Raw genomic sequence first — 21,122 nt, forward strand, 5'->3', positions numbered from 1 at the left:
CCTTTAGTGTTGATCTGTTCACATTGACATACATACCTTTAGAAAAGTAAAGTTTGAGTGGCAATACTAATCTGAGGGAGAGAAAGGGACAAAAGACACACAAAGATTGTAGGTACTACTATGTTAAGTGATGAGAGAGAAGATTCAAACCCATTTACCTTAGAGTTGAAGGTGAATATGTTTGTCTTGAAGACTTTCCATCCCAAGAGTGAAAACCAGGACGATATGTTTTATATCAAATTTTAAAGTCTTTTGCTTTTTCTTTAACCAGGTCTGAAATGGATATACTGTCTGCTAGCTCTGAAGGCATTCTCATTGGCTACTGCCCACAGCAAGATGCCCTGGATGAACTTCTAACTGGTTGGGAGCATCTTCGTTATTACTGCACCTTGCGTGGAATTCCAAAACAATATATCCATAAGGTAACTATCCAGGGTAGTTTTGTAGGGGGAGCTGGAGCCAAGTTGGGCCATGGAGTTTATAAAACAATTGCACTATTTTCCAGTATTTCATCTTAACAACTTTAGTAATAAGGTTTTTCTTTATTACTACTTTATTTAAACATTATGGATTCCCCCCCCCCCCCCACACACACACACCTGGTTATGCAAGTTTAAAACACAATAATGTCACTGAGAATAGTAGAACTACATGAATGCAAATGTTGTCTCAGGCATATAAGCTTTCAAGGAATGAAATGAAATGGAACGTTTGTGCAGTATAACACCTTCATTATTGCACTTTGAGATATGGGATGCTGTTAAAAGTTCCTTGCACACAGCTGGCATGCAGCTCCCACATAGTGTAGCATCATTAGGCGGGTGTCCCGATCCAGTATCGGGGAGGGTTTCGTTACGATCCCAAGGACGAGATTAAGACGCTAAAACCAGTCACATATCATACAACCTTTTAACTTTATTTTCCACAAAGTGGGGAGAAAAGGTGGGGAAAGGCGAAGGGGAGGAGAGAGAGAAAAAGAGAGAGAGAGAGAGAGAGAGGGAGAAAGGGATATCACCACCCGTGGATCCAGCGGCGTCCTGTTGGTCCTCTTCACCCTGGGTGTAAATTTTAGTGAAGCGCGTGCAGTAATTACAACTCGAGCAGGGTCCGACCCTGGGTTCCCGCTAAAAAGTTCGGAGCCAAATCAAGGCAAATTAAATAAATAAATTGTAATGACACGCGTGCAGTAGTTACAGCTCGAGTTGGGTGCCTCCGAAGAGGGACCCTGAACAAAGAAATCCCTGGGCAATTATACTTTCCAATCTTAAGCTCTCTGCCCTTCACGCAGTAGTTTGGACCAATAGTAATATTTAGGTCTGGGGTCTCCTGCTCCTTATTGGGTCCCTAGGTAGGTTGTTTACTGTTGTGGTTTCTGCTGACAGATGCGTTTTCATTCTTCGGGTCTTGCCCTTATCTCTCAAAGCCCTGACAATTTATTACTTCCCCAGCAGTGACGGTAGGTGTTATTTCCCAAGGTCCAGACAAAGGGAATATGATCTGGACCCCAAGATAGCCCAGACCCCCCAGTCAGCATTGTTTCCGCAGCAAGAGGAGGCCCTGCTCCCCAGGGTCCCGGTGCCCAAGCAGGCCTCGCTTCAATGCCTTGACATCCTTCCTCCCGGAGCGTGAAGCATGGAAATGCAAACTGCTGGTAACCCCCTTGTCTTTCCTGCCTGCACCAGCTCTGGGGCCCTTTCTCACTGAACTAGGGAGTGCGGCCTAAGGCTTCAGCAAATTTAGCTACTCATGCTAAGCAAGCTTTATAGAAGTTGTGCTAAGCAGCAGTAATTTATAGTCCAGGTCCCAAAGTCTCTGCCCGATTGTGGTCTGGTTCAGTGCAGGCTCGGTGTGTCCCGGGTGGTCGCAGGGAGACCATTTCGGGGGTCGCAGCAGCTCAGTCCTGCTCCCGCCGTGAACAGATGGCTTGTTTGGGGTTATGGTTTGCTTGCACCTTATGTACCAAGAAATATTTAAGGCAAAAGTTCACTCATCTGTCCGCCACAGTGGGGTGTCTGAGAGCTAGGCAGGAACATTCCACGTCCTGAGTCATGCACCTCTGAAAACCCTTTTTTTCAGCAGACTGGATTTAACTCCGCAAGAATTAAGAACTGTTGCATGTCTGTGCCAATACATTAAGCTTGTCTGGAAACACATCTGGGTGCTGAGGCCACATGGCACAGCATAGCAGCTGTCAGCACTCTGCTGGTAAATGTGTTAGCCTGCACAAGACAGTGGCTGCAATCAGGCTGTCTGTCGGGAGCAGTCCCTAAAACCCTTCAGCTGCCTTGCCAGGCCTGAGGTTGTCCAAGGAGAACAGGCCAAATCCTTGTCAGGAAATGTTTTAACAGCTTGCTAACATCGATGATTACAATATCTGGGAATGTCATAGGGGATGTTTTAATTTAGTGATACAGATGTAGCTTTGCTGACCAGCAAGCAGAGCTCTTTATCTGTAGAGAGCCAATCACTCAGACAATGCCAGAAATTAAGTTATGAACAGACCTTCTCCCAGATGGGTATAGCGTAAAACATGTTTTTCTCTGTCTCTGCAGGTGAAAGTTTCTGATCTGACCTGGGCTCAAGCAGCTCAATCCCTTGTGCTTACATTTTTATTGACATGGGAGAACTGGAGTACAATATGAAATCAGTGTCACAATTTCCTATTCCTGCTGTGTGGGTTGGTCACACATAGTAACTGTAGCTGTATGTTAGCCTCGATTGTCCTTGTGACTTCCAGAATGCTGCCTGCCTTCTTCCTGTAGCAGCTTTTTCTGGAAGCAAAACTGCATGTGACTATAATCTCTCCTGTCTAGCTACTGATTGTTGTCCCAGCTATTGCCTCAGGGTCCACTAAGTGGTTTACCGTCAGTTTGTTGTCTTACCGTCAGTTTGTTGTCTGTATGTCAGAGTAGACGTTCTTTCAGTTCTTTAGTGCCTTTTTCTTCAACAGCTAGGTACTATTCCAGGAAAAGATGTTTTTCCTGCCATGAGACATTGAGTATTCAAAAATGGTCAGCTTCCATCTTGCCCTAATAATAGTGTCATGGTAGGCAATATGTTGAATGTGTTCAGCCTTAAGGTGATCGGTTGAGTGTTTCTGGATCAGAGGTTGAGGGAAATTAGATGCTTCCAAGCGTTTGCCCCTTCCCTTGGGTTGTATGTTTAATAGAGCCTGGCTGAACTTTAGCTTATTGCCTTAACAATACGCTTCTTGCAGTCCGCTTATGTTTTCTTAACTCATCTTTGATATTTTTTGCTTCAGAGTACTGGCAGAGGAGTACTGCAAACTTGAAGATGTTTCCTTTGCTATAAAAGAAATATATTAAGGTATAATTGTTACTGCACTAAACTCCTCAACTATAATTACCTGTCATCTCCATAAACTGACAGCTTCTCTACAGTTGGGCTAAAAGCCTATCATAACTGGCATCTATTATCATGGTGCTTTAACAGGCACATAGGTGGCAACCGATTCTGGCTTCTGTCCTAGAACTGTGTAGTCATTCAAAAGAATGCACTTAAATATCCATACATCTTCTGTAAGTTACTGAATACTTTTCTTTAAGTGTAGTTTAAAACAGGAAATCAAAGTTTGATTATTATGCAGCAGTGCTCTTGAGATGGTGTTAACTTGGCTCTCAAGCTTTTCTGTCTTATCATTTTCATAGGAAAGGACAATATATTGTTATAATGCATATATCCAAATGATACACCGTTACTGTAAATGAAGCTGTTTTTAAGACAGTGTAAGAAGAGTGTAAGCTTTAGAACAACCTAAATAATATAAATACCTAGTTCTAATTAAAATTCAGAGGATCCACTTGACTCATCAGTGCTGGTGGGTCTCAGCAAGCTGACTCCAGGGTACAGAGCAGACATACTCTCCCTTTGTGAATAGATTGAGGTACATAAAATTAGGCAGATGGTTATCCTCACAGAGAAGTGGAGTAGGAAAGAGACTATGGTGGTAGGCTAAGAAGGACCTCCCCACAGTTCAGACAAAGGTCTCAGTCGTGCTGGAAGAGTAAGAATTTTTATAGCCAACTTGCATTTGCCAAGAGGGTTGCCTTTGAGCAAGAGCCGAGCTAGGGCTTTTAGTGCTGTGCTACCTCTGTGACTCCTGGAGTCACAGGTTCTTAGCTACTGTTTTATTTTAGTGCTCAAAGCTGTGAGTATAATCTGTTAAGATGGTTCTGTGGTTCTGGCAGACACCTTTTTATTGGTAATACCTCATCTGCAGACAAGTGAAGATAGTAGCTTTGAGAAGTGTGAACTGACCCATGCATTGCAATAGGCTGTTAATTCTTTAATCTTACACTGTGAGCAGGCCCTGTCGGCACCACATAACAGAGGAGAGTGTGTGCGTGCACACATGAATCTTGCTGTTACTGCTTAATTTGTGACTCTTTCAGATCATTTGGCCACCCAGCAACAACTCTTTTGGAGACAGCTTTGCTGTCTGGATGAGGAGCAGGATCAAAAGCTATGTGGAGTCTTGAAAATGGGGATAGATATATGGTGTGCTTAAGGACCTACATGGAAGAGGTAATTTATCTCAGGTGTCTGGGAAATTTCCTAGATTGCAATGAGCAGGATGATACCAATAGATTTCTATGCTGCAGAGTTTCTCTCTGCATGTGCATATGTAAATGAAAATAATTGTAAATGCAATCTCCTGTCTGTATTTGATGAGGAGCCACGTGGTTAAGCTGGCTTCATATGCTTTCACTGTAGATAGTGAGAATTTTGCTCTCTATGAAATATCTGGCATTCATAAAACTCAGTTCAAATGCATGAGTATGTATGAATAACTGGTGTACCTAAGAGCTTCTACTTTATATTCAGATCCTGCTATTTTCTGGGTAATTTGTACACAGATACTGCAATGGCTGTTCTCAAAGACATTTGGAGAATAGTTCCTCAAATGGTGCAGTAACTCGCATACTGTTTCTGCTTCAAATAGATCAAAATCAATTCCTTGTTATGCAGAGATGAGTTACATTACTGCAATGCACTGAGAGAAGATAACTGTTAATTTTCTTATTATCCTGAACCTAAGACAATCTAGGTTTAGGCTAGGACCTGTCTCTTATATTCAGCCTTCTGTGCCTTAGTTTCACTCCGTAATACAGAGATCACTTTTCCTTTCAGTCATCCTATTTTTTTTTGTCTGCATAGATTGCAGGCAGACTTTGTTTCCATATGCTTGTGATCAAGGCATTGAATGGCTCCTGCAAATGATATTTAGCAGCTCTGATATGACTTCATCAAAAACTGAAATGAAACTATCACTGAGCAAAACAAGTGTTTTTGTCAGTGGGCCCTTCCTGCTGTGTGGTGTTGCTGTGAAGTGCTGAACAGCTGCTGTGTTTCAACTCAGAAGTGTCTGGTGCCTGTAGAAAGTCTGCATTTTAGTTTCCTATAAAGAAAATAAGGCCTGGGAATGCTTCGGAATAGCAGCTGTATGGAAGTGTAAGCTATTATTTTCTCACTACCTCCTATCTATGATACGGTGTTCCAAGCCTGCCCCTGAGTGTTTACCAAAAGGCGTTTATGCTAGCATGAACATATATCTATATTTTAGGGAGTACATGATTTTGATTACAAAATAGAAAGCAGTATGTATCTATTTTGTTTTTTAATAAATTGGCAAGCAGGCAGGTGACTTACAGGATGTGTTGCTACTGAAGTAGTCTATTGAAGCACTAACTTCAAGGATCAAATCCTTTCCTAGGCAGATTTATCAGCAGCAGGAGTTAAGTGCCTGACATAAAGTTGAGTGCACTTAATGTTCCAAAACAGTAATTAACTGAATGGGAAAGGAGGAGAAAAATGGGTCATTTGCTATCAATGTTAAACTTCATGCAGTGTGAAGTTATACTTTACTTCTCAAAGCTACTGTAAAAGTTACATTTAGCTGCAGAACTGCAAGAGATTGGAGTAGACTGTGTGGGCTATTTAGGCAGATACTAGATTAACATAGTATTGGTTAATGTTTTTTATTTAACACATGAAGTTTCAATATCTCAATTTGTTATAAAAGACAGCATACAATTTGTTAGAAACATAAAAAACTAATACAGCATTAATTGGTGTCTCCCATCTACGTTAAAACTTATTTATACATTGTATATGTCAAACCAAAATTATCAGCCTTCGAAGGCAACTTCTTGCAACATAAGTATGATTTCACTTTATTAAATTCACACTGCAGGTAGATTTTTGCACCAAGTCTGAAATCCTGTTAACTTTCTTGCGTGCTATATTTTATAGCCACTGGAAACAGAAACTCTCTGTAAAAATCATTTAGTACTTGTATGTACAGACAAGTGTGCCTTTTTTGGACCCCAAGAAGAATGTGGGTATTCAGTTTCGTAAGAATGTGGAAAAAAGAATCATTTTCCCTAGAACATTGTCCATGAGTGTATGCTTTTCGTAACATAAGAAACAACAATTCTAAGTGTAATCTGAAACAAAATAAATACTGTTTTGTGTGGATCTGATGAATGATTTTTATTTAGGATATTAAATCTGGAGAGCATTCAAACTTGCTCAGAACTTGAAATTTTGACCAGCTGTTTTGGAATGTGTAACTAATGTTTGAGTTATTTTTCAGGTGAGTCTAGAATTCATCTCATATTATTGTTATTAGGTCAGGTTTGCTTTATGAGGCTTTACTCAAAAATAATGAGGAGTTATGCAGTATATATCCTCTTTTGGAATTTTTGCAAAATTAATATGCTGATGCTTACAGCCTTTCAAGTTAAATAGAGAGGATAAATATGCTATGGTATTTCTAGTCTTCTAATAGATAGTCCTCTCTAACTTCAAGTTCTGGGAAATACACTAACTGATAACTCTCAGAACCACTTTTTTTTTTTTTTTTTTTTTTTTTTTTTTTTTTTTAAATCTGAATGTGAATGGTAACTTTGGAAGAGAGTGGAAGATAAGCACGTGGTTACACATTAGCATCACTTACTACTTTTCAGTGAGATAGAAGTACTTCTTGGTTTCCTGGTGGATAGAAGACACCATGCCTACTTTAATCTTTACTTCTACAAATTTTAACATATGTGTTGAAATTCAAGTGACTTACCTCACTGCCTCTTCTGGAATTAAATATAGTCTTTAAGAAATGCACAGTTTGGGAGGATTTGGCTTAGATTTTACAGATTAAAGGGCTGATTCCAGTGCCTATTCCAAAGTTGGTGGGAATTATTCCAAATTAATTTGGGAAAAAAGAGCATTGTTGCTTAAGGTATTAGAATTTGCTAGAAAAAATCTATCATTTTAAGGGATATTGGAGAATAATGGGTAGATTGTTAATTCATATATGTAAAGCCTGTTAGAATTTTCAGGGTTTTTGAGAGGGAGAAGGAAAGAGTTTAAATGCATACTACAGGCATGACTAGACATAAATCATCATCTTTGTGGTGCAAATGAAGTCACAAAACATGGATTTGCCTGTTAATCCCTGTCTTTTAATTTGGCCTGAGTGTTACCAACTTGCTAAATAAATTGATGAATCTCCTCACTCTTCAGTGCTGGAAGTAATTGAAACCAGAAATAGAACATCATGATGAATATGATAAGGAGGGGGTAAAGGTGATTGTGTATATATCTCACATTTGCTAAAGGAAGGAAACCATTAGAGTTGTAAGTTTCTTGCATAATTGTGTGTATCTGTTTGAAGATTTGATACTTGTCCAATTCTAAGTTTCTATTCAAATAGTTGGAGAGATTTTCATTTTTACTTTATAGTATACTATGATACAGACCACAAGACACCACAGGTTATACAGATAAATGAAGTTATAATGGAGATGTGCAGGCTGCTCCACAATATATCTAATATATATCTAATTTCATTTAGATGACATCTTCATTACTATTTAGGTCATATTGATGAAGCTGAAACTACTATTACTGGAAATATACATTAAAGAAGAGCAAAAAAGAGTAAGGGTCACCTCATGAAAGAAGGATGAGCTCTATATTCATGTATTTGCTGAAGTATCCTCTGCAATGCTGCTTTGAAATGTAAGGGTAGTGGAAGATAGGAGGATTGGGAGACTTCTTAGGTTCAGCTGGGAAACCATTAAGAGTAAGAAAGCTGAATAATTCTTCTGCCTTTATGTTGCTCATGTGATTCAGCTCCAAATCTGTTCTGATTTGGTATGTATTTTGCACAAAAGTAGTGTATCTAGATACCAAGCCAGACTGTGGCATGCACTGTAATAATCTGCAAGATATAGCTTGGAAGCTCTACACATTCAAAGCAGCAGCAAAGTGAGTACTATGAAATGATTCCCCCTCCCATCTCCTTTTACCTTTAGTAAACCTTTGTCTTGCAAAATTCCCATAGAAGAGGACTTGCCAGGCTCGAGCTCCTCCTTATACAAAAGAGGACATGGCATACCATGCTTATTTGTGCAGTGGATACTCTTGAGTAACTACCACATAGCTGGGAGAATTGTAGAGCTAGACAAATTATACATTTGGCTAAGTTGAACTTTTTTAATGTTGCTTCCTGAAAAAAACATTATGCTCCTACCTTCAGTAAAAATAACAAATAAGAGAGCCGGCCTTTAAATTGTTACTGGGCTGGCTTGCTAAAAGCTTGTGATACATGATTCAGTCTCATTGGGGGCTACAGACTGCAGTCTGACTTAGCTTCCTTGGCCCTTTCTTTTTTTCCTTCTTTCTATGGCAGTATTCCTTAGCTTTCTAAATTCTTCCTTGCACAGTGTTTGTTGCTTCTTTTAAAGAATGGCACTTAGATTACTTGCACTAAAGGTTTGCGTAATGATTACTTCAGAGCAGTCTTAGAAAAAGTGGTTCTAATCATAGCTAAAGGATAGTTTTCACTACATTTCAGTCCTGGCATATGGTCGTCTTTTCCTTATTAAATAATAACTTCTGAAGTGTGTTGTAGTTTTCAATATGTTTTCTGTGTAAACAAGAGATCACACTTTTTTACTTATTTAAAAATTTTATGAGTTTTTCTGCACAGTTCTCTGAATATTGGTGGATTTATAGAAGGAAAATCCTGTTGTTGGTAACATGCATACACGCCCAGTGGTAAAGTCAGTCAGTTTAGTAGGGTGGATAAGCTGTGTACTGTGTACTTCAGAGGTAATGACCTTATAGCCTGTTTCTGCAGGTTTTTTTCTTTTTAGTTTAAATGAAGCTCTTTATTTAATTTTTTTAGGTGCTGAGTGGTGTTAGAGAAATGGGATACATAAGCTTTTGTATAATGAGATCTATGTTTGGAAGGAAAAAAACCCTGCTCAGCTGTTTTATCTGCCGCTTGACTGCTTCTAAAGCCACAGAATGTTAAAGCCACTACTGCTGCAGTCCTGCTGTTATGCAGCAGTAGTGTCTGAAGTAAAGCGAAACAGACTGCGAATTAGCTCTGAAAGAGCAGAAGACAAAAACTTCTCACCATAGAATTGTCTATGGGTGGTTTCATGGTTGCCGATTAACTTTTTTGGGGGGTGGAGGTTTGTTTTTAACCTCTGCATTTAAAATAGAGCAATGTTTATGAAACATAGCTTTTGTCTGAGAATATGAGTTGCTGTCAGGTTATACATTAATGTATGCAGAACACAAGCAACTTTGCATACCAGTGCCAGAATACCTACAAAAATATTGCAGATTCTCTCAGTGCAGCATTATGCCTGCTTACAAAGAAATTCCTCTTGGAAATATCTCTTATTTTTAGATGTAGTGCTGAAAATCTTGCTGAACAAATCATGGAGATTTTGATAATTTCCTAATGAATTTGCATAAAACTTAACAAAAATATGATCAGGCTCCTAGCAGTTTATTTGAAATGGATAGTGAATATTAATTCACAGTATTCCTTATTGGCCTGTTTTTTCTATTGGCTTTTCTGAATTAAGTGGCCAGTGTCCCTCTGATCTGACTTTAATCCTTCCAGTGTTCCCTGTCTTCTGCTGAAGATGCTCAGGGAGTGCAGAGGGAACAAAAATAACGTGCAGTTTGGTGGGAGACGTTCTGGCAGTTGATCCGAGACAATAGTTAAAAGCATCATGGAACTACTTGTTTTGCAAGAATTCCCCAGCTGTGCTACACCCACTATAAAGACAGACCAGCTATATTACAGATTTGCTTGTCTCTTGATGGTATAGCAGCTCACCACTAATCACCTGCTGCTTTGCAGGAGGTATTTGGTAGAGTTGAGTAGACGAGTCACTGCTGTTCTCATGTTCTCGCATGAGGTCTCCCAGGATGGTACAGCAGTGATAGCTGATGTGGGAGGAGGAAGGCTGTTGCTGCATTTTGAATTCTCTAGCACCGATGTTGGAGGGAGCCTCAAACATCAGCGTCGTCTCTGATGCATGCGGAGGAAAGGGCATACAGGGCAGCATGAATTTTGTCTTCAACTGCTCATGTGCCTGCCTATCTTACTCTGATCGCAACTGCTAGTTTAACCAATTACAACCAAAAAAGAGTTAGGGTCAGCTTACCCCTCTCCATTCTTAGAAAGGTATGCTAAATGAATCCCACATTACCTTTGGTCTTTAATAAACTCCAAATCCTTGACCTATGACTTGCTTTTCCATCATTTCCATCTTTGTGGTTGATGTAGAATTTTGTTTCCTGAATTTTCTCTCACTCAGTAAGTTTGTTTAATCAAATAAATACTGGAGATCAAGGTGGAATGAGGAGCATTTTAAATTACTGACTTGGCAACCCCAAATGAATACAAATGACTTACAGGGGATGACAGAGCAAAATTTTCCATATAGGAAAATTCTTCTCCTTTAGGGTGAGGGGAGGGGTCTTGGAGCAGTTTTTTGTGAGTCTAGGATTCAAAAATAATGATATGCAGCAGATGGGGGGAAATAGGGAAATAACTTGTACATTTATTTTTAATATGAATGAACTTGAGTAGTCTTTCAGTTTAAGCACAGATGCTACCTGATTTGACTTCTCTTTGCCTACCTTCAAATTTTTAAATTGCAGATAGCAGGGGACCTTGTTAACCGGTTACACCTCAATGCCCATGTTGACAAATTGGTGAGGACATACAGTTGTGGCACAAAGAGGAAGCTCTCTACTGCTGTGGCTTTAGTTGGCAAACCCCAAATACTTTTATTGGTGAGTAAAGGCAATACTATGGCTACTTTGGAAACATGGAGAAATGGGTTACATTGAATTTCATTGTTTTGCATGTTGCTATTAAAAAAAAAAAAAAAAAATTCAGACAGTTTCCCAGCCAGTTCTGTGGAGTAAGTGATAGAGAAGTGTACAAGCATCCTCTTTGTTTTGCTGTACTAATACTTCTTATTTTATATTCAAGTGCTCACAAATCTGAATCTGAAAACCCCCCTCCTTTTTTCCCCCTACTTGGGGTGTCAGGATGGGCAAGGGAAGAGGGCCCTAAACAAGCACAGATACAACTGTAAGATCCTGTGGGCTCATATGGGTACTTTTTTTTAAATAAGGATTTCTTTATATAGAAAAAGAGAAATATAATTTACCGTAAAATACAGTAATGTATTATGTAGTCTCTATTGTGTGTATCAGCAATTCTACTGGCTTCCTCAACAATGAAGATTTTGATTTAATTAATAATTTTGTGCTGGTGTTTTTAATCATTAGGCTGTCTTTTTCATTACATGTATTCTATGTTTGCCACATGTTATGTGTTAGCTACATCTCAAGCTCTATAAATCTGGATGGTTTTTATATTTTTATTTTGTACACAAATCGTGCAATCAAGCAAATACTCCTGAATGGGAATAGATTATTTATCGCATGCTGTCTTGATGCCTGCATCTTACTCTTCCAAAGTATAAACTCATTTAGGCCAGTTTCACATTCCAGTTTAAACAATGCCTTTTGTATTGAAGATTAGGGAACTACAACACTATGGGAGTTGTATCATTATTACACTATATTCTCTTTCTCATCATTGCATACAGTTTCACTAGAAAAGGTTAAATATCTCTTTCTTAAGTCTCGGATGGGAAGAGCTAAACCAGTTCAGTGGTGAAATAAACCTTTCAGTGCTATCAGACGGAGATAATTGTTACTCCCCAAAGTTGAGGAGGGAAACTACTTCCAATTATAGATCACAGATTAAGTAGAACTGGATGAAATTTGTGTTCTCATGAGTTTCACATTTCTGAAGTTGAGTATGTTGCGAAAACCAGCGTTATTTTCCTGCTTCTAACTTCTTCAATCTTCCTACCTCTTCTAATTGCCTCACTTCTAAGCTGGATGATTTTATTTGCATTTTGTGCTTAAACTGACCCTGGTTCAGTTAGTAAAAGGAGGAGATAATCAGTGCTTTTTCCTGATCTTAGAAGATGCTCCCACTGTTTTGTAATCTTTTTATGACAGCATGCTACTGCAAGTAGCCATTTCAACTTACTTGCTGCAAGGCATACGTTATTGCATATATAATGACAAGAGGAAAGAAAAATACCCAAATATGTCAAATGCTTTAAAAGATTTGGGTGTTTTTGGAAAGCTGTCAGATTTGAAGGATGTTATTCAGTATTTTGAAAGATTTGCTTTGTCTGAGAAGCATTAGCACCAACATAAACCACTGAATGCTTCCAGCTTGCATTCAAGGTCTCATAGCTTTTAATTTAGGTGATAGGTGGGTTGGGTTTTTTAATTATCTTTGCTTTTTTACCTTTGCTTTGTCAGCTCTCCCCATATAATAGGAGACTGAACTGAATTTATTTTCCCCTCAGCCATTGGCGGCTAAGCTTCAGAAGCAGTATTAGATAAGATGCTCTGTTCCTTGAGAACTTTTCTTACAGGCTTCAGCTAGGATTCCTTGACGCAAAAGACGCTAGCCAAGCCCATACCATCGTAACAAGTGCTGGCCCTCCTCATAAAATTATACAGTATTAAAAGCAACTTGAAGAGTTTCCTTCTCCTTAGGTTTGAAGTGACAGAATTGCTTTTGACAGTAAGGTATCATTCGTTCTGCTTCCATGAATAGACAAAGTCAATAATTGATTTACTGAGGGCAGCATGATTAGATAGTAGGGGGAAATGTAGATTTGTAGCTGCACTTCTCTCTCTATTGAAACTATCTGAACTAGAAATGGGACAAGTCAGAAGGCTTGCATGAGGCAACGCTGACTGGATTGTTGTTTAATCCTATGGGTTCTTCCAGCCATGGATGAGAATTCTTGAAGGGAGGTTTGGGAGCAACTGCTGGTGGATTTATAATCCAAACATACTATCTACATCTGGGTATAGTATGGGTGGTGGCAAGCAGCCTTGAATTTATAGGACTTCTGCTCCAGTCATTTGTGCCTATGGCAGCCATGTATGTAGGGAAGGGAGAAGCATCAAACCCTCCCCCAAAATGGGGAGAGAAACTGCAAATCTCTCCTGAAAAAATATGTAAAAATGATTGAATAAAAATATACACTTTTAATTTAGAAATAAAGCTATGTCTGCTAGAGCAAAAAAAGGTAAGGGTGCCTTTTAAGTGACCTCCTGAAAATGTAACTTTTTTTAGAGAAAAATATATGCTTTTACTGTGAGTTCTTTTAATTCTTTGTGCTGGGCTTGACCTGTGGCATGTTTTTCCCATGATTAATTGCTATATTGTTATTTTCATTTTTCCTGTAGGATGAACCCAGTTCTGGAATGGATCCCTGCTCTAAACGCTACCTGTGGAAAACCATCCTGAAGGAAGTTCAAGATGGCTGTGCAGCCGTGCTGACATCCCACAGGTGAGAGCCCTTACCCTAGCAACCAGTGTAGTCCCACTTTCTCTTGTTGCCTGCTGTTGACTGAGGGCAGAAGAGCATATTCTGAAGGCATGCTGGGATGTGAAACTCAAGGAGTATCTCACTGTTTTATGGCAATTTCTTCTTGCTCATGAAAGCCGAACTTGCATAAATCCTAATTATTTTCTATATTTAGTTCTCAAGGACTAGACTATGACTCAATGGCATTGAAGGCAGAAAAAAGATGCAATGAATTCTTCCATTTCCAGGCTGCTTCTGTTCAATATTGCAATGTCTCTTGTTGCTTGAAATACCAGAGTTAGCCTTTCACGGTTGCCCACTTTACAAACCTTTCAAAGGGAGATGGGAATGGAAACCCCTCTTCTGACTTTATCAAGGATTCTGGTTTGTATCAGGATATGAAAGGAGTATGCCATGGCATCTTAAAGACAGATGCAATAGATATTCTTTGTATGCACTGTTGGAATTGCTAAGAGTGACCCTGTCTTCTTGGATCTGCATTAAATATCTTGTCAATTCTCCAGTATGGTCATTGGTGTCTCAATTTAAAGGAGGAAACACTGAAACTGTTTCATAACATCAATAGTAAATGGAATAAATTACATGTTCCCTGTAGGGAATATAATATAGTATAATTATATATAAAATGGCTTTAGTTAAGGGAGAGATCATGAAAGCATGCTCAGAAGGGACAGAACTAATTAATCAAAATAGCAATGTAACTTTTTGGCCAAATGAAATAGGAAGCAGTAGATGAAGCAATAAAAGAATGCAATAAAATGTTCCCTTAACATTTGTTAGATATTGTTAAATTTTTCAGATGTTGTCAAAATGTGTTTCTTGTCCCTGAATATGCATGTGCTTCAGTATTGCTGAAAAAAATGCTCTCAGAAATTTTGACTACTATATTTCTGGAAATTGATTCCTTAAAATCACATAGGTATATAGAATATATAGTGTACTTGAACCCCAGGTGTTTACCAGCTCATTCAATTCAGGAATAGAAGTTATACAATGTGAGCTAAATTGAGCGGTCTTCAGAAAACAGTGCAGTTTGGCTTTTCAGTCCAGGTTAAGAACTCTCTGGTGTCAGCAGCTGAACAGAAGGTAATTGTGATTTCGTTACTAATATATTGTAACAAGAAAATAAACTAAATCTATCAAATAAATTGTTACTAATTATTCATTTAACTTGATGAATGAGTGACTTTCAGCTGGAGCGGTTATAATGGTAGAGTGGCAGTCCACATAGATTTCATTTCTAATTAATAGGATGTTTTTGTGCCAGGTCGGATGAAGGAGAGATTATTTTGTATTTGCTGAAGGCTGTTGGAGATTTGAGATTCTTTCAAAGGCTACTTACACAACTAAAGTAATACACATCAGCAAATAAGTGAACAAGGTATAGAGATGGTTTCATGTGTTTAAAAAAAAATAAATTAGTGTTTGAGGTCAGTTGGCTTAATTTTCAGAGAGAATATTTAACTGTTTTGTTAGTTTTATTTTAAGGGGAGAGAGGAGTGAGGTTGTATGAATTGTCCACACAAGCTTATTTGTGTTATTTTGCCACAGCTGGTGAGTGTTATGCCAAGGAGAGCGTTGGAAGGTACTGCACCACAGACAGACTTGGATATAGAGCTTGTCTCCTGTTTTATGGGAAGACTTATTAGTAGCCCCTTCTTCATCCCTCTCAAACATAATGGCTTATGGTTTAGCAGTTCTCGCCCAACCCCTGTCCTGTTTTAAGAGTGTGCCTAAGAGGATACATCAGTTGCAATTCCCATGCTCTTTCAGGTAAAAGTGCTAAATTTGGATTGATACAGGGCTGAGCCTCTCTCAAAGGGGCTGGGGAGTGCACACAGTGAACTGCAAGGACATCAAACAACTTTGACCTCTCTTTTGTATGATTAAATACATCCTCACTGAAGTCTTGTGTTTAAACTGATGCTTTGGAAAAAGTGCTCACATACTTCTGTATATGTAGAAGGGCAGCCCATCTGCCATAAGCTTTACAATTCAAGGTTATTCATTATCATTTGAAGCAGTTGCTTGCAGCAGGATTCTGCTTTTCAGCTGCATTTGTGTCCTAAATTCTGTTTGGATTGTCATTTTTTGCATCTGTTCTGCCCAGCAATCTGACTGAGGCTAACTTTGCTGTATAAGGATATGTAAGTATGTAAGTGTGTGTATGTGTGTGTGTGTGTGTATATATATATATATATATATATATATATATATATATGTATGTATGTATGTATGTATGTATGTATGTATATGTATATATGCTATATATGTACCGTACAAGAGGTAGCTGAGCAAACTAACTTCCATCTTCCTTCTCTGTCTCTTAGCTCAAAATGACCATAAGCAGGTATAAGGGGGAATAACAACATTCACAGCTGTCATGCTCAGTGATATTGTTGAGACTGCCTATCTGACTTTACTAATAAAACTTTTGTATTGTGGCCAGAATTGTCCAATTAGTTCTGGACTACAAGCATGAATTCATTTTTATGGCTTTCTTCTAGCTGTCATGTGGTAAAAAATTTTGGTACGTACTCGCGAAGACTACAATTTGAACTGTTGACTTAAAAGCCAAAGGTTTTGTGTAGCAATTTTTGCAGCTATCCAGTTTCCTTCCTTTTTAATTGAAAGTTAAGTATAAATACTGTTCTGTTTTCACTATTATTCTTTTAATCTTTTTTTCCCCCCTCACCCCAACCTTACTCTCCAGTATGGAAGAATGTGAAGCCCTCTGCACACGGCTTGCTATTATGGTCAATGGAAGTTTCAAGTGTCTTGGTTCTCCCCAGCACATTAAAAACAGGTATTATATGCCAACATCAAACCTTCTGCAGCTACGTTCAATCTAAGAACTGACGAGATATTTTATTAGTACCAATGAGACATAAATACTTAAAACTGCCAAGCACATCTTTCATTTTCTCCAGTCACTAAAGTTAAGAGAGAGCCAATTAGGATATCTTAGCAAACTAAATTGACATATGGCATTACTAAAATGCTTCACAGTCTGCACTGGTAGTTGAAAGAGACAGATTTGTATCTAAATGAAGCACTTCTGCACTCAGTCTGAGAAATTTATTGTGAGATTTCAACATTTTGTCATATAAAATGCTCTTCTGTTACTTGTGACTATTCCTGGACTGAATGAGCCTCCCTTGTGCTTTTCTTCTACTCATAAGTCTAATTTAGTATCTGTAAATGGGGATGTTTATTCAGAGGGCAAGTTCAGATGACCATTAAGAAAACAGGTCCAGAAGTGGAGGGGAAAGTTGCTGCAACTTGCAGCTGAAACTTTTACATTCAGTATTAAAAAGAACTTGTGACACACAGACAGTCTGCTGTGTAAAATGACATAGCGTACTTGCAAGCAGCAAAGCTATACTGATTTGTACCAGCTCAAACTTTAGTACTTTTAAGTGCAGGTGCATTTGACAATGTAAACAAGCTCTACAGTAATGTTTTAGAGTTATTGGCTGTGATAGCTATAGGGCAGTCTGTGTCACAGACAACTTTTGTCCCTCTTGAGGGCAGTTCTGGCTTTTTGTCCTTCACTTTAGATAGACCTGCAGGCCCTTGTGTTGTAGCTACATTGGCATGGCAGGCCTGATTCATGTTGACTTTAATAAGCTCTTTCATTCTAATGTTTTTTAACCAGCAAGACAGACTTTCGGCTAGAGGCCTTACAAAGGGGATGATGAAAAGAATAAAGGTCTGCATCTACATTTCTCATTGCTCTGTGGGATGATAGCCACCTTTACAAGATTGCATACCTTTCAGAAGGTACTTACCTCCATTTCTGAAGGCATAAGAAGTCAATCACCCTTCAGCAGTTTCTGCTTCTTTTGCCTCTAGCTCTTTGCCTTTGCCAGCCTGTCTGCTCTTCTCAAATTTCACAGGTAGAGTGGCCTGTTGTCCCACTAGGTGAAGCACTTCAGTAGGAGTTCAGGCACTCTTTATTCCCCTTGTAATAATAGAAAAAGGGACAGATGTCTGTAGGGGACACTCAGATCTTGGGTGGGTGAAACTGTTTGTTGAAGATGTGTGTGCCCTCTAATAAGGGGGTATAGTATTACTGGGCTCCTAACATAGGCACTTCAGTTAAGTGCATAAAGGTAGCTGGGTACATCTAGGTCTCCCTGTGCTGTGTTTCAGATTCTCTGGAGTGAGTATTTGTCTCTGTTTTCTCAGCTTGACCTTGAAAGGGGAAGATCAGGCATTCCACAAAGACTAGGTCCATCTTTATCTTCAGTGAGTTTATCATTGTTGTGCCACTCCTGATGTTTTTTTTAGCAGTTATCTTTTCATCTAATTTCTTAGGAAGTAAGCCATCATAAACAAATGCGCAGATGTATGCACCATATTCATAAAAATAGCACAAATATTTATCAATTTCTATTTACTGTCTCTGCAAATATACCTCCTTCAGATCATAGTAAGCAAAACAATGGAATGGAATAAACTATATGACACGCTAGAAGTATCTTCAAGTTAATTCTGATGACATCAAAATATTCATAAACCAACCATTCAGAAATCAGGGCTGTATGATCTCCTCTTTTAAACTCTCCAAAAAAAGATCATGATAAAAGAATTTTTGGTAGTCACATTCATAGTGATTATTTGTTAAAAATCATTGTAATTTTAAAAAGCATGCCTTCTGTCTGCTAAGAACATTTCATATTAGCAGCAGATTTGTGTTCTTTATATTGTCACGACAGTTCTTTATATAAATATGTATCAGTGGTATTCATTTGGGATTTTATAGTATGTGCCCTGGTTACTAATATTACTGAGGCTTTCTGAAGAAACTCCATAGCTGAAATTGCACTGAAATTTTCATTTAAGGCAGGATGAAAATCCCTTTAACTTCTAGCTCATTGGTTGATTTGGTCTCCAAATTTACCACACTTATTGTTCAGGAACTTACTGAGTTTTTCTAATCCTTTAGAACATCTTATTAAGAGAAAATACTGACTAGTTTTAGCAAAGGAATGAATTAAAATCATGCAGTTCTCAAAATTTGCTCTGACTGCTTAATTCATTTCCTTGGTTTCTGAGAGCGAAACTGCTGTCAGGAGTACTGTCTTAAACCTCATAAACAAGAGGCTGTTAAAGCATCTTGGCATGGGTATAGGAAATAGGCATTTTTAAATTATTTTTTTAATTAAGCATATAGTAAAATTATTCTTTCCTTGGGAAACTTTCGATAAGTGCTGGGAGAAGCCAAAGAGCATCCCAGGACTCCTGTTATTTTCTTCCTTACTCTAGCTTCCAAACTTCCCTCCAGACACAGCTCCTGATTGTGGTTTTCTTTACCTGTAACTCCAGAACACCCTCCTCAACCCCAGGCTGTTGCACACTTCATAAATAGGGTTGCCATTACAGGATTAAGAAACCTGGTTCCTCAGTGTAACTCATCTTTTAAACTTATTTGAGGACAATTTCCAAATATGCTACAATATACCTTAGAAAGAGAGAGACTCGTCAATCTGGGTGAGAAGGGAAAGGAGAGGAGAAGCAGAATGATTCTTTTGCCTACTATTCTAAAGAAGATCACTGAGTTAATTAAGCTTTAAGTTGTTGTAAACTTTTTATTTTATCACTTTCTACTCACCTATGAACTTTCTCATTTGCATGAAAAATTTCCAGGATCTGAAAGCCTATCTAGCTATTCCTTCCTGTTTTTTCCTTCCCTACATGTGTTTTATTAGCCCTGTCATTCTTACTTCCATACAGAGGGGGACATTACTCCTTCTGAAGTGGTAGAGCATAAGCATTCCTTAATCTACTATTCAGAAACACTTACCTACCAAAGATCACTTTCCTTAACAGCCACCTCCGCTTGTGTCGTCACTTCTGTTTTTCAGTGTTTTCCTATATTAGCACTCTCTAGTGTATTTGTCCCTGGCACTGTCTCACAGTACAAAACACTTTTGCCTTACATTTTGTTTAAAAAAAAAAACCATTCCACTAAATGTAATTGAAGGAAAGCATAAGAAAAACTGATTTTTCTGCATCTAATTTCATCTAAATTACTTTACTCCTACCATAAAAATTGTTTCTTAATGTTGTATGTGTTAATTTGTTCATATTTATAAGCAGTTCTTGATATCTTTATCTTTAATCTGTTTCTACAAATCAAATTGAATAAATATTTAAAAATCAATTGCAAGTCACCTGATCTAGGTTTTCTTGGGTGAAAGAAGGAAATTTAAATATTCTATTAACTTTTAAACCAAAGAAAACCTTCCTATGGCTTTTATTTATGCTAGAATTAGCCCTCTATTGTAAGAAATAACAGTCGGAGCACATTTATTTTATTACATGTGATAACATTAGCATGTGTCAAGCATGTTTTTCGTATTTGTAAATATAGTTACATTCACATTTTTTCTACGCTTCTTAGAGTTTCATCTGTCTTGATGGAAATCCTCAAAATTATTTCTTTGCTTTTATTTTTATACCTTTACAGCGTGTAAAGTCCAGATTATGATCTCCTTTTTCATGGATCAGTGCTGAGGACTTAATGGATCTTTTTTGATGCCATGCTAAATTTGCTTTTTAGCTGTGGTAGGAAGTTTCAGGGATTCAGCTTCCTCTCTCAGTACACTTCCAGCTGTTGGCGGATGTGAAAGACCATAGTCTTGGACCGAATACAGGTTTGTCAGATGGCAGTACGAAGTTCTCCTATGAAGGGCATGGATGAGCTCCAGGAAGATGCTAATGTGTAGCATAAAAGCTTCATAAGGATATAAAAATGACACATGCTGCTTCTAATGTGTGAGACTTGATTCATTTTTCCAGCTCTTATGCAAATCTGTTATAAATTGTTCATCCAAAAATGTCTCCTCATTACAGCTGTAGGTATTTGGGTTCTTGCTCTCAGTTGTTGAGCCCTGACTATATTTATCTATGTTTGAATAGATTTAAAGTAGCTTCAAATGTTTCTCAGTAGTATAATAAGTGTTGGACTTCTTCAGAAGGGCCTTTCATTGCAGGTGGCAAATTTCTGAATAATGCTAAAAAAAGATAATGTTAGCTGGAAAGAATGAGTTGAAGGATAATTTCCAAAAAAAAGTTAGTATCTTAGTTCTAGATGTAGTTTGTACGGGATAGATGTGCTAGCAGTTGTGCCTGTTAAAACCTAATTGCAGTTGACTCCTGCCAACTAAGTCAATTACTCTAGATTGTGAATGGATTACATTTAAATGCTCTCTCCAGTATTCTCCATTATACTTAATGTTTTTTTTAAAAAATTCACAGAAGCATTTCCATGTTAGATACAGCTGGTCAATCCTCTGGGAACAACATTTTGAATATCGTCCTTCATTTTAGGGCCATCTGGAC

At 38.2% G+C, this 21,122-nt stretch overlaps 1 protein-coding gene across 1 annotated transcript in view; it reads left to right on the forward strand.

The window, feature by feature from the left end:
• The window catches only part of ABCA13 (ATP binding cassette subfamily A member 13), a 200,992-nt gene that overhangs the window by 167,537 nt on the left and 12,333 nt on the right, over window positions 1-21,122 (forward strand). Inside the window, exons 55-58 of the mRNA XM_026102320.2 lie at window positions 272-422; window positions 10,993-11,127; window positions 13,630-13,733; window positions 16,486-16,578. Of these exons, the coding sequence (XP_025958105.2) occupies window positions 272-422; window positions 10,993-11,127; window positions 13,630-13,733; window positions 16,486-16,578 (483 nt within the window). The remainder of the gene's footprint in view (window positions 1-271; window positions 423-10,992; window positions 11,128-13,629; window positions 13,734-16,485; window positions 16,579-21,122) is intronic.

This window comes from Dromaius novaehollandiae, chromosome 2 (genome assembly GCF_036370855.1).
Source record: "Dromaius novaehollandiae isolate bDroNov1 chromosome 2, bDroNov1.hap1, whole genome shotgun sequence".
Lineage (NCBI taxonomy): Eukaryota > Metazoa > Chordata > Aves > Casuariiformes > Dromaiidae > Dromaius > Dromaius novaehollandiae.